At 37.4% G+C, this 14743-nt stretch overlaps 1 protein-coding gene across 1 annotated transcript in view; it reads left to right on the top strand.

Annotated features, from left to right (window-relative positions):
• Positions 1-14743, top strand: part of FBN2 (fibrillin 2) — a 226740-nt gene that overhangs the window by 176658 nt on the left and 35339 nt on the right. Inside the window, exons 35-41 of the mRNA XM_040241764.1 lie at positions 2217-2339; positions 2897-3019; positions 5747-5908; positions 6637-6705; positions 7141-7266; positions 8677-8802; positions 9404-9556. Of these exons, the coding sequence (XP_040097698.1) occupies positions 2217-2339; positions 2897-3019; positions 5747-5908; positions 6637-6705; positions 7141-7266; positions 8677-8802; positions 9404-9556 (882 nt within the window). The remainder of the gene's footprint in view (positions 1-2216; positions 2340-2896; positions 3020-5746; positions 5909-6636; positions 6706-7140; positions 7267-8676; positions 8803-9403; positions 9557-14743) is intronic.

Genomic DNA, 14743 nt, shown 5'->3' with positions numbered 1-14743 from the left:
AGAGGAGATGAAAATGTAATTACCAGTGAGATAATCACAGTGAAAAAAGAGGGGGAAGTAAATTAAGAAAAGACAAAGGCCGTAAGCTTAAGTATAATGGGTGTTTCTGAAGTGAAAAGTTCCTAAAAGTTGAATAGAAAAATATATTGAACAACTAAACATTTTCCTAAAATAGAAGAAAGAACTGAATATACAGGAAGGGGTAAATCATAAGACAAATTGTAAGCTTTATTGTATTTGTCAGCTTAAGTCATAGAGATTCTTCAAACTCCAGATAGAAAAGGCAAGCCTTGAACAAGACAACCCAATACACACTAGAATGCTGCCCTCTCAGTTGTAAGAACACACGTGACAAGAATATTATACCTCAGAGTTAGTTAATTAGATAGACAATAGACATATTCTGACATGTGAAATAATTCAGAAAGCAAGCACGTATGGGCTCTCCTTTCTTGTCTTGGTGGAAGAAAACAACACAACTTATCAGCAATGAAACAACCAATCAAGAAATATAAATGGGGAGGGGGGAAGCAGTAATTGGAGAAGTGACAATAAAAACATTATTGATTTTAAAGAATTAGTACTAAATTCTTTAGAGATTATGGTAAATGGCAAGAACATTTAAAAAGTGAAAATACGATAAAAATGAGTTGGAAGCATATATATATTCATGCTAATTTTAATCATCATTGTGTAGAATCTACTGTCTTAAAATCATTTGAATTTAACATAAAGCCAAAAGGTGATAAGGTTATAGTATTTTTCATCAATTTGTTTATGTTAGTATTTCAGAAGCTACTGACATAATGAAAAATTGATTTGATGCCTGAAAATGGTTCACTCTCTCTGAATATGCATTGAGAAATATCAGTTTTGGGAATATTGTTCATCCAATTATGATAAGTCTGGATAGAAGCATTTTTGAGTGATTTTTGTTTTTGCTGTCTTATTTTCTGTGTTGTTTCCTATCTTTTCTGTTTCTTATCAATACTTTTCTATATTGTTCAAATTTCTGAATATGCATCAATTTTATAAAAAGAAGACATATTCTTTTCAAAAATCTTATTTCACACTTTTTCATCATTCCAATGGAAGTTATTTGTAATAAAATTCATTTAAAAGTAAAATGCATACACATAGGGCTGATAATACAATTACATTTACATTTACAGCTTAATGCAACTCAGTTATAAACTAACTTAATGAGTCTTTACCCATTTATATAAAAAGAATAACTTTATTGCCCCAACACAAGTAAAGACAATTTTGCATATCAGTTGAACTTCTAAACACAGTTTGAACTGTACTTTAAATATAAGATAATTGAAATGCTTTATTTTAACTATCATGAAAGACCCTTTTATACTTAAGATACAACTGTCTTGAGACAGCATTTTAGAATGACTTGTCTAGTCTCGCCTGAAATGGCATGCCTGGTCTGCATTCTCAGAATATGAGGTTATTTGTGTACAAAAATGTCCATCCTCTTCCTATGAGTAAAAATACAGATTATTTCTACAGCTGGACAGGCATACATATGCCTTCATTTTCATATGAATGAGGAGTAATAACTTCTCATTTATTTTGAGTTAAAGCTTCATGGAAGACTTTTATAACCTAAATTTATGACTTCAGGCCAACAGAGATGTTTTAATGAAATTGAAGGAATGTGGGGCAATGATGATCTTATTACACACTACTGGGGAAAAAATTCTTTCCCTGTTTATAACTGACCTTATTAAAACAGGTCAGATTACAGAATAAAAAAGTTTAAGTTAAACTTAAATAATTTAAAAGATACATTTAATATTTTAAATGTTATATATTTTACATGTTGTAGATATTTCTAAAACATCTGAAGTTTTCATTATTGTAATCTTTGAATTTATTTTTATTTTTCATTTTTTTATAATCTTATTCCCTTCACATGTTTGTACTTAATTTTAAAAAAAAATGTTTAAGCCCCAGGCCCATTTTTTCTTAAGTAATTTACAACCCAAGACAGTTAAAATACTGTCAATAAAATGAAATAATATCCTTTTGTCTCTGCTCTATCTGAATGTTAGTTGGTTGCTGTTTACATGACATCCCTGGTCAAAGTAAAAGAAAATTTTTTGCTCCATAAAAACATCTGAGGAGACAGAATAATTTATTAACGTCATCCAGTAAATCGAAATCTTTATAATCAAGAGATTACTATTTTTTTTAATCTCCAGATATTGATGAATGCTCCTTCCAAAATATTTGTGTCTTTGGAACATGTAATAATTTGCCTGGAATGTTTCATTGTATCTGTGATGATGGTTATGAATTGGACAGAACAGGAGGGAACTGTACAGGTATGGCCAGTTAAGGGCTTAATTGTATTCTTATTAATTGAAAAGAACGTTTTGTGCTAGACATAAAAGTTCCCCAAATTTCCGCTTAGCCTGCTATGCTTCAGGTTATGCATTTTTTTTTGAAAAAGGAAATTACATTCTGATACATTTATTTCTAACTGTGAGATTGATTTATTGTAAACAGCTTAATTTTAAATATTCAACATGAAATTAGTAAAATATCTCTGTATATATTTATGATGTCCACATATGTGTACAGTTATACGTATATTTTAAGTTTAATTCAAGCAAGAAATGATAGCATGGTTTCCTTCAGAATTGCAACATTTCAATATTATTTCTTTATTTATTAAAGATATTAAATGATTCCATCATGAATACTATCTGATTGATATATGGGAACTGCTCTAGGTGTATAGAAGGATTTCGTTGTACTGAGTCCCTCCTAAAGATTTTTAGTCTACTGACGTTCAGAATTTCCACCAAATCCTTCAGAACAGCAGTATGCACAAGGAAAGTAAAGATGTTGATGTGGGCATTCTAAATGTTTTTCCTAGATATTGATGAGTGTGCAGATCCAATAAACTGTGTGAACGGCTTGTGTGTCAACACTCCTGGTCGCTATGAGTGTAACTGTCCACCCGATTTCCAGCTGAACCCCACCGGTGTGGGGTGTGTTGGTAAGTAAAAGCAATATAAAACCAACAGATAGAAGCATATAGAGTTAAGTACCTCTGCTCTCTTGATAATGAACTGTAATATGAGCATTTGCTACAATTAACTTAAAGTCGTACTCCTTTACCTTAAGTAAACTAGATTGCCAAAATACATGGTCACTTTTATTCTGCTAATCTTCCAAGTCATATTTTGAAACAGGAATTTTTTGAGACATCTGCTCCCACATCCTCCTCTCAAAGACAGGAACCACGGCCCTAGAGGTGCAGTCACTTGTTTTAAGGTCGCAGAGCTTGCCAGTGGCAGAGCTGAAGCAGTGTCCCCAAGTTGCCTGGCTCCCTGTCCAATGTATTGACCAGGACAGATGCCTTTGAAATGTGGAGTTAGTTTTACAAAATGAATATGTTTCAGGTTCATGCATGACAGTTGACAAGGCAAGCAATTAATGGTATTTATACCATTAGCTATATAATTCTTCAAAACCAAGGGGAAAAAACCTGTATTTCTATAGGTATAAGAAAAACCTGTCTTTCTGTAGGTATAAGAAAAACCTATATTTATATAGGTATATATTTCTTCAAAACCAAGAAAATATGGAATAAAATTTGTTAGTTATGATTAAATTCCCATTAACAATTTTAATAAGGTTATTTGTGCCTTTTTCTTCTGCAAATTATTTTCAAAATTACTTACAAATATGAAAAGTAAAAAGGTTTGTTGGATGCAGATGGCAGATAACAGTGACTGTTTTTCGCAAGAGGAGAACCAGCAGTTCCTCTTGAGGCTTTTTATATCAAAGAAAGTAATATCATCACAGGCCCATCCAGAAACATAAGGAAACATGTTCAGCACCTCGTTGTTTGTGGTGGCAAGAATTCAGAAACCATTTTTGGAGAGTGGGTTGATTAAAAAAGAATGGCGGTTGGGCACTGTGGAGTTGACAGCATGTTATAAAGATAGAATGAGGCAAATGACAAAATACCATTCACAGAAATTTAAAATGTGCACAAAAAACCCCCCAAAATACAAATTTTGCAACAGCACAGACCATAAAAAGTAATATTAAGCACTTTCCAGTGTTTGAGTAGGAGAAGAGGAAGGAGATGGAGAGCAGGGATAAAAGGGAAAGAGTGGTGGAGAGGAAAGAAGGGAGGATGAGTGAATACAAGCCTAGTAAGAGCAGAACCTTGAGTTAACACTTCTGTCAGCACCTGAGATTCAGCAACAAAAACAAAACTTAAAAGAAGTGAGAAAAGAAAGTAAAAGAATGAAAAGCTGCCCAAGTGGTTATAATGTGCAGCTGGAGATGAAGACTACTTGGTAGACTGTAAAGAACTTTGGCTTGTACTCTGATTTGAGATGGGACGCCATGGGAAGTGGCCTGACCCCAGGTAATGCTTCTGAAGGAAGCTAAGGTAGGAAAAATAGACTGTAGGTGGGTCAGGAGATGAGTTAGAAACGGTTGCAGTAGTCCAGGTGAGGGGTGACGGTGGCTTGAACTCAGGTTGCAGTGATGTTGTAAGTGGTAAGCAGTGGTAAGTCATCAGATTCCAGGTATATTTTGAAGGTATGTTGACAGATCTTATTAACTGGATTGAATGAGTCAAAGTTTGACTCCAAAGTTTAGAGCCTGAGCAGTTTTAAAAAATGAGTTTTCTGTTTATTGAAAATGCAAAAAAAAAGCCTGGGAGAGGATTGGAGCAGGTTTTTTATGTGGAGGCAAGAGTATCAAGTATTTGACTTTAGACACGGTAACTTTAAAATAGCTCTTAGACACTTGCTGCTGCTACTGCTACTAAGTCGCTTCAGTCGTGTCCGACTCTGTGCAACCCCATAGACGGCAGCCCACCAGGCTTCCCCATCCCTGGGATTCTCCAAGCAAGAACACTGGAGTGGGTTGCTCTTTCCTTCTCCAATCCATGAAAGTGAAAAGTGAAAGGGAAGTTGCTCAGTCGTGTCCGACTCTTAGCAACCCCATGGACTGCAGCCTACCAGGCTTCTCCGCCATGGGATTTTTCCAGGCAAGAGTACTGGAGTGGGGTGCCATTGCCTTCTCCGCTTAGATACCTAAGAGGAGAAATAAAATACTAGGCACTTGGAAGAAGGATCTGGAGTTCAGGGGAGAGGTGAAAGATGGAACCACAAATTTGATCATGTTTAGGGTGATGGAACTAATGAGGTGATCTAGATGGTACTCATAGATACAAGAAAAAGTTTGAGAGTCATTTATTATCTTAAATATCCTTTCTAAACTTGTTACAGACTGACTCTTCCAAAACTTGCAAAGCTTGATGTGCAAATTGAAGCAAAACTTTAGGAGAATAAAGATTATGGGAAGGAGAGGAAGGAGGTTGTATTATCGCTATTTTCTGTAATAGGATACATTGCTTTAACTTACACTGGATATCATTGCTTTTGTTGATAAACTCATGATATAGACTGACTGATTATTAGGAAACGTTTTTTTGCATTCATTTTATTAAAGGTCCAGAATGTCCCAGGTGAGTAATTGCTTACTCTCTTTAGCCCATGAACTATATGGATGTCTAAACATGGGAAATTATCGTAATTGATTTAATTCCTACAACTTGGAAAAACTCTAAAGCGAGTGATGATTTTGTGCAGGGAGTTAATGTACAGAATTTGAATTTCATCATTTGAGTGACCTTTCTCCAAAATGACATTCTTACTACTGTGAGGACCATTGTAAACTCCTCTGTGTTGCTCCGCAGACAACCGCGTGGGCAACTGCTACCTGAAGTTCGGTCCTCGGGGCGACGGGAGCCTGTCCTGCAACACTGAGATTGGGGTGGGCGTCAGCCGCTCCTCCTGCTGCTGCTCTCTGGGGAAGGCCTGGGGGAACCCCTGCGAGACCTGCCCCCCTGTCAATAGCAGTGAGTATGAAGCTGAGGGAGAGGACAGGGACCCTCTGGTAGCTGAAGACTAGCTGCCGAATTCTTCTGGTGCTGGGGACAGGAAGGAAGTGAGAGTCCGAACTTTGAATCTGGACTACTTTCAGTGATTATGCTAAAACCAGCCAAGAAGGCTTCATGTAAAAGGAATCTGAATTCCTCTCTTCTTATTGTTTTTCTTGATATGATGAAAAGAGAAAACAATTCTTAACCACAATCCACTATGAAGGATGATAGTATCAGTTCTCCCTGGTATCACAGATAAAGGCCATTCCTGCTTCTTTTCCAGAGTTGTTTTAGTTGAGGTTCATAGACGCATTGTATTCCTCAAGTCCAGCCAGGTTATATCTTAAATGGAAATGTGTGTCCTGATATGAGCATAGGTGAAACTCAACATTGTTGAATCTTTGAGTTTTCCTTTACTAGCCTAAAAAAGTTGTTGATATAAATTTTCTGAAAGTAGTTTTTTCTTTAATTAAAAGCAAACGGGTTTTGTTGTTCTACTTTGTAATTTATGAAGTAATGATCTTATTTCAAGTAGAATGTTAATATACTTTTTAAGATACTGTGTTTGAAAAGGTACCTAGGAAAACATAGATACACCCTTTAGGATATGTGCTTTGAGCTTGGCAGTTGTTAAGTGCTAATTCATTGTCTCAGCCTCTTGCACACAGGTTATCAAATTTCTTTTTCTTTCCCTTGTTTTGTAGCTGAATATTACACTTTGTGTCCTGGAGGTGAAGGCTTCAGACCTAACCCCATTACAATCATCTTAGAAGGTGAGTATACCTCTGATGGCACCAGATTTAAACAAAAGCTTACTTTAGAGAAAAGCTGGTAGAAAAGTTAGAACAGTCCAGATAAGATTATTTTGCAAAATTACAGGTAGACAGTTGCCAGTTTGCTGAAAAATCATCCATAAGTCAGAAAGACTTGATCCATTACAGTGGTGTGTGATTGTTCTGCAGGGAAACTCTTTTTATAATTATCCCCAACTTTCACCATTGTTAGATTTAGTTATTGCTGTTTTCAGATTATAGCAGAGTTCCATGACTAAGCCAGGGGAATTCATGATCACAATAAACCTCCTGTCTTAAGTGTGCATTCTCTTGGATGCATGGACGTCTGCAGGTCTTACAGTACCACACATTTGAAAGCCTTCAGAGTGACTCTTGTCTTTCATGATAGTATCTGAGCTGTCTCCCCTTTTGCAGATATTGATGAATGCCAGGAGTTACCAGGACTCTGCCAGGGTGGAAACTGTATTAACACTTTCGGTAGCTTCCAGTGTGAGTGCCCTCAAGGCTACTACCTCAGTGAGGAAACGCGCATCTGTGAAGGTGAGATGAATTCATACCTAAAAATTATTAGTGCTATTTAAAACAAAATTACTGGTCAGGTCTGGAGAAAAGAGTCCATCTTCAAGTTTTATCAAGGGATATGATGAGACTGGTTCATAGTTTTTTTCTTTTCCGTCAGTGCTTCTAAGTTGTATAATGATGCATGCATGCCAAGTCACTTCAGTTGTGTCTGACTCTTTGTGACCCCATGCACTGTAGCCCGCCAGGCTCCTCTGTCCACGGGGATTCACCAGACAAGAATACTGGAGTGGGCTGCCATGCCCTCCTCCAGAGGTTCTTCTTGACCCAGGAATGAACCTGGGTCTCCTGCCTTGCAGGCAGATTCTTTACCATCTGAGCCACCAGGGAAGCCCTGTATGATGATAGCTAAATTAATTTACAGATTATTTGCAGCAATTTACTATTATTGTTCTCTGAGTAAATGGATTGATGATAGAGGGAGAGAGCTGAAATAGAATGAAAGCATTCAATATAAGTTATTAACTCATATTTTAACTTTATATTTTATATAGAAAAATATGTATGTTTGAAGTGGGACCATTAGGTTAATACTTTCAGTAACTTTTTAATGTTGAACAACAGCATCATGAAACAGTTCAAAGGTTGTGCACATGCCTTTCTTGGTTCCATCCCCCACTTCTCTTGTGGCAGTGTAATCATCCTTTAGGGGCCTGGTCTTCCCACTAGACTGGGAGCTTCTTGAAGCAAGGGCCACATCCAATTCACCTTTATAGCTGTAAATTCTAGCTTACAGTAGAATCTCAGTATTTATTTATGGAATGAATGAATGAATGCTTCTAAAAATAAACATTAAACATGTAGTGTAATTATTTCCATTATAACTTTTCTATTGGAACATTTTAGATAAGTGCATCTGGAAGAAATATGCTTTAATAAGGAGAATAACCAGAAACTGTGCTACTTCTAGAATCTCTGAATGGGTGTTAATTTGAAAGGAGCTATAAAGAAAAAGGCTTTTCTAAGCGCCTTCAATTTAAAACTGGCACTAAAATTTGATTTCAGTGATGTAAGAGGAAAGTAGCTTTAAAGCAATTCCATCTGAAGAGTATGAAATTTCAGTTTAAAAATATAGGTACCATTGAAGTTATTTTTTTTTTGCCACTTTGGAATAATTTATTTTGATCACCTTTATTTTTAAATGTTAGATTTTTATTTTTCTGAAGAAGGGCATATTGTATGTGACATAAACGCATTTTGGGGGTGTTTCCTATGTAATTTGCTTTAAATTCTAATTTGTATAAAAAGTAAGATGAATTCTATAAAAATTAAAATTGGGGGACTCAGCCATATGCTTTGTTCAGTTGTTTAAGTCACGTAAATTCATGGGGAAAATATTCACTAATTAATGGATATTCTTGTGTCCCGTAGATATCGATGAGTGCTTTGCACATCCTGGCGTGTGTGGGCCTGGGACCTGCTACAACACCCTAGGCAATTACACCTGCATTTGCCCACCTGAGTACATGCAGGTCAACGGAGGCCACAACTGCATGGGTAGGTAAAGCTTGGAAGTTGATGAGGTCACTGTTGCCGGCTTCCTGGCCATCAGTTATCTAGGAGGCAAACGTGTCATAATTATTCAGAAAGTTTGGAAGTTAAATCTCTATGAATAGTAAAATATTTCAAAGTCTTATAAACTTATGGCTGTGTATCAGATTTTTAATATATTTTGGCTACATAGTTACATGTTATAAAGCATGAGTCTGAGGTAGAAAATTTCAACAAATATTGTAATTATATATTCTTAAATACTTTTATTTTCCATTCATATAAATTGAACATTGTGTTACAAATAAGAGAACATTCAAAATCTAATATGTAATGCTTTTTAAATTAAATGCATTTGAATAGAGAAATATCTATTAACTTTGTCCCCCCAAGAAAATTAAAAGCAAAATCCCTTACTTAAAAACAGGAAAGACGCTTAACTAAAAATGATTTGTGTTCAACTTAAAGAATTATTTTCAGATACTTCCACATGACCATGAAAATGTTCAGAGTTAGTCGAGGAATTTTAGTGTCTCCAGGTATGTGGGGTTTATTATCAGCTGCTTGCTGGCAGGATGGGATGGCATTTTTGTTTTTCTCTATGTAGACATGAGAAAAAGCTTCTGCTACCGGAGCTATAATGGAACCACTTGTGAGAATGAGTTGCCTTTTAATGTGACAAAGAGGATGTGCTGCTGCACATACAATGTGGGCAAAGCCTGGAACAAACCTTGTGAACCGTGCCCAACGCCAGGAACAGGTAAGCACAGAGTGCCTGCTTCTGCGGGCAGCCAGGTTAGTGACACGGGGAGGCATGTGACCATAGTGAAAACACAGGGGTGCGAAACGCAGACATAGTTCTGAAAAGATCCAGGAACTCGCCTGCTTGGTTTCTCAGGCAGCCAGTCCTCTTTAAGGTCCAAACACTGATTTCTGAGATGTCCCTTGAGTAAAGTCTAGATCCTGAAAATAAGCCCCATTGCTGAAGAGTTAGAATTTTATAACACCAGTCCATTTAAACATGCTGCTTTAATTACTCTTCTGTTCATAAAAGAAGTATTTATTGAGAATCTATTTGTGTCATCGTGTTATACTTAGAAGGTGTCATTTTGATAAATTGTGATTATTTAAATTCCAACGTGCTCATTAAGTTTGGTCTTGGAAAACATGCAAAAAAAAAAATGGATTTGATGAGCAAACTTTATGTAAAAGCAACTTAGTATCAGAGTTCTCCTTATGCATCCATTCCCTCAAACTTGCATGAAATTTTTAGACAGAGAACTGGTCTTTACACAGTAAAATTTTTTTCCAGACACAGATTCTCTTGAAAGAAAAACTGAAAGGTAATGGAGACAAGAGCAACAGATCATCTTAAAATTGTTGCCCACTCAGGTTCTTTTATGACCTGAAAAGTGGTCACACTTAATAGCTGTAGATACTAACAGTTGAACCAATAAGACAAATAAGAAACAATGATTATGCATTTGTTACCAAATACAGTGTTATTTAGGGTCAGTTCAGTTCAGTTGCTCAGTCGTGTCCGACTCTTTGCGACCCCATGAACCGCAGCATGCCAGGCCTCCTGTCCATCACCATCTCCCGGAGTTCACTCAAACTCATGTCCATCGAGTCCGTGATGCCACCCAGCCATCTCATCCTCTGTCGTCCCCTTCTCCTCCTGCCCCCAATCCCAGCATCAGAGTCTTTTCCAATGAGTCAACTCTTTGCATCAGGTGGCCAAAGTACTGGAGCTTCAGCTTTAGCATCATTCCTTCCAAAGAAATCCCAGGGTCGATCTCCTTCAGAATGGACTGGTTGGATCTCCTTGCAGTCCAAGGGACTCTCAAGAGTCTTCTCCAACACCACAGTTCAAAAGCATCAATTCTTCGGTGCTCAGCCTTCTTCACAGTCCAACTCTCACATCCATACATGACTACTGGAAAAACCATAGCTTTGACTAGACGGACCTTAGGTGGCAAAGTAATGTCTCTGCTTTTGAATATGCTATCTAGGTTGGTCATAACTTTCCTTCCAAGGGGTAAGCGTCTTTTAATTTCATGGCTGCAGTCACCATCTGCAGTGATTTTGGAGCCCCAAAAATAAAGGGATCAAGACCATCCCCATGGAAAAGAAATGCAAAAAAGCAAAATGGCTGTCTGGGGAGGACTTACAATAGCTGTGAAAAGAAGAGAGGTGAAAAGCAAAGGAGAAAAGGAAAGATATAAGCATCTGAATGCAGAGTTCCAAAGAATAGCAAGAAGAGATAAGAAAGCCTTCTGCAGCGATCAATGCAAAGAAATAGAGGAAAAGAACAGAATGGGAAAGACTAGAGATCTCTTTAAGAAAATTAGAGATACCAAGGGAACATTTCATTCAAAGATGGGCTCGATAAAGGACAGAAATGGTATGGACCTAACAGAAGCAGACGATATTAAGAAGAGGTGGCAAGAATACACAGAAGAACTGTACAAAAAAGGTCTTCATGACCCAGATAATCATGATGATGTGATCACTAATCTAGAGCCAGACATCTTGGAATGTGAAGTCAAGTGGGCCTTAGAAAGCATCACTACGAACAAAGCTAGTGGAAGTGATGGAATTCCAGTTGAGCTGTTTCAAATCCTGAAAGATGATGCTGTGAAAGTGCTGCACTCAATATGCCAGCAAATTTGGAAAACTCAGCAGTGGCCACAGGACTGGAAAAGGTCCGTTTTCATTCCAATCCCAAAGAAAGGCTATGCCAAAGAATGCTCAAACTACCACACAATTGCACTCATCTCACATGCTAGTAAAGTAATGCTCAAAATTCTCCAAGCCAGGCTTTAGCAATACGTGAACCGTGAACTTCCTGAGGTTCAAGCTGGTTTTAGAAAAGGTAGAGGAACCAGAGATCAAATTGCCAACATCTGCTTGATCATGGAAAAAGCAAGAGAGATCCAGAAAAACATCTATTTTTGCTTTATTGACTATGCCAAAGCCTTTGACTGTGTGGATCACAAGAAACTGTGGAAAATTCTGAAAGAGATGGGAATACCAGACCACCTGACCTGCCTCTTGAGAAATCTGTATGCAGGTCAGGAAGCAACAGTTAAAATTGGACATGGAACAAGAGACTGGTTCCAAATAGGAAAAGGAGTACGTCGAGTCTGTATATTGTCACCCTGCTTATGTAACCTATATGCAGAGTACATCATGAGAAGCACTGGACTGGAAGAAACACAAGCTGGAATCAAGATTGCCGGGAGAAATATCAATAACCTCAGATATGTAGATGATACCACCCTTATGACAGAAAGTGAAGAGGAACTAAAGAGCCTCTTGATGAAAGTGAGAGAGGAGAGTGAAAAAGTTGGCTTAAAGCTCAACATTCAGAAAACGAAGATCATGGCATCCGGTCCCATCACTTCATGGGAAATAGATGGGGAAACAGTGGAAACAGTGTCAGACTTTATTTTGGGGGGCTCCAAAATCACTGCAGATGGTGACTGCAGCCATGAAATTATGTGGGGTACAGTTATTAACATATTTCATTTAACATGATGAAGTGAAATTAAGGAGAGACGCGGGAAAGTGACATGTAGGGCCTTTTTCAGTGGCTCAAATTCAATGGGCAAATGGATTTTCTCTTTTGTATTGAACTATAATTGATAAATAATATTATATTACTTTCAGAATTACAGCACAGTGGTTTGACATTTATACACATTATGGATTTATCTCCACGATAAGTCTAGTAACCATACGTCCTCGCACAATTTTATTGCGATTTTATTGACTATATTCCTTATGCTGAACATTACTTTGCTGTGACTTATTTATATTATAGCTGGAAATATGTACCTCTTAATCCCTCACATCTATTTTGCCCCACCCCCTATGCCCCTCCTTTCTGGCAGGCACCAGGTTTTTCTCAACAGAGATTCTTATTCCTGTTTTGTTTGTTTATTCGTTTTGCTTTTTAGATTCCACGTATGAGTGAAATCATACGCTGCCCGTCTTTCTCGGTCTCACTTACCTCACTTAGCAAAATACCCTCCAGATCCATCCGTGTTGTTGAAAGCGGCAAGATTTCAACAGCATGGCTGAGTAAATGATATGTGTGCGTGTATATATACACACATGCACACGTACAATATACCATCTTGTTTATCTGTTTGCACATCAGTGGGCACTGAAGTTGCTTCCGTATCTTGGCCCTTGTAAATAACGCTACAGAGAACATAGGAGTGTATATGTCTTTTTGAATCAGTGTTTTGTTTTCTTCAGATAAATGCTCAGAGATGGAATTGCCAAACTATGACAGTTTTATTTTAATTCTTGAGAAACCTCCATGCTGTTTTCCATAGTGACTGTACCAATTTACATTCCTACCAATAGTATACAAGAGTTGCCATTTCTTCTCACCTTCACCAGCACTTGTTATTTGTGATCTTTTTGATAACAGCCATTCTGACAGGTGACACCTCATTTGCATTTCACTGATAATCGGTGATGTTGAGCTTCTTTTCATGCGTCTGCTGACCATCTGGGTGTTTTCCTTAGAAAAATGTCTATTCAAGTGGTCTGCCCATTTTTAACTGGATTATTTGTATTTTTTATATTGAGTTGTGAGTATTCTTTATATTTTGACATTAACCCCTATTGGATATATCATTTGCAGACATCTCCTTCTATTCACTATATTGCCTTTTCCTTTTGTAGATGGTTTCCTTCACTGTGCAAAAGCTTTTTAGTTTGATAGAGTCCAGTTTGTTTATTTTTGCTTTTTTTCCCCTTGCCTGAGGAGAAAGATTCAAAAAAATATTGCAAAGACCGATGTTGGAGAGCATCCTGCTTACGTTTTCTACTAGGAGTTTTATGGTTTTCAGTCTTACGTTTAAGTCTCCAATCTGTTCAGAGTTTTATTTTTTTATATGGTGTAAGAAAGTGGCCAGTTGCAGCCTTAGGCAAGTGGCTATCAGTTTTCCCAGCACTGTTTATTGAAGGGATTGTGTTTTCCCCACTTAACAATCTGGGCTCTCAGATGGCACATAGATTATAGTTTTCTGTATGTTACCTGATACTATTTTCAAGAGTTTTATTCCTGTGGGTAGCAGTGGGCATTCGAAGACTTATGCTACTCAAAAATTAGAATTCGTAAAAGGTCCTGTTAGTTTGGTGAATTATGTGTAGTAGTGACTCTTATGCTGCTGCTGCTGCTGCTGCTGCTGCTGCTGCTGCTAAGTCGCTTCAGTCGTGTCCGACTCTGTGTGACCCCATAGACTGCAGCCCACCAGGCTCCCCCGTCCCTGGGATTCTCCAGGCAAGATCACTGGAGTGGGTTGCCATTTCCTTCTCCAGTGCATGAAAGTGAAGTCACTCAGTCGTGTCCGACTCTTAGCAACCCCAGGGACTGCAGCCCACCAGGCTCCTCCATCCATGGGATTTTCCAGGCAAGAGTACTGGAGTGGGGTGCCATTGCCTTCTCTGAGTGACTCTCATAATCTCTGTTTTATTCCATGAGACATTGTTTTTGATGCCTCAAATTTCACGCTCCAACAAACAGACGTTTAGGTTAAAAAAGATAAAAGTCATGGCTCATTCATTACTCATTGTGAACATGTTTCACCACTACAAAATTATCTTTGCATGCCTATGCCTTTGTGCAATTCTAATTCCTTTTTAAATTTGTACACTAACCTAGTTTTTCAATTTACATAAGTTGGATCATTTTCAAAGCCCTATGTATCAAAATAAAAAGAGCTTAAATGCCTTAAGTAGATATTTTGAACTCATAATGATTTACTTATTTTCTAGTATCTGAGCAGTAAAATCTTTAATGATGATAAGAACAGCGATAATAATAATGATAAAAGAATGCCTAGATTCATTCACTCCATGCAAAAACTGATATTGTAGTCAAATAAATATAATTGAATTAAAGTGTCTTGTTTTGAATAATATAAAA

Source organism: Oryx dammah, unplaced genomic scaffold, assembly GCF_014754425.2.
Source record: "Oryx dammah isolate SB20612 unplaced genomic scaffold, SCBI_Odam_1.1 HiC_scaffold_5, whole genome shotgun sequence".
NCBI classification, from domain to species: domain Eukaryota; kingdom Metazoa; phylum Chordata; class Mammalia; order Artiodactyla; family Bovidae; genus Oryx; species Oryx dammah.
The sequence above is the reverse complement of the archived record's forward strand: the minus strand, read 5'-3'. Positions and strand labels throughout refer to the sequence as shown.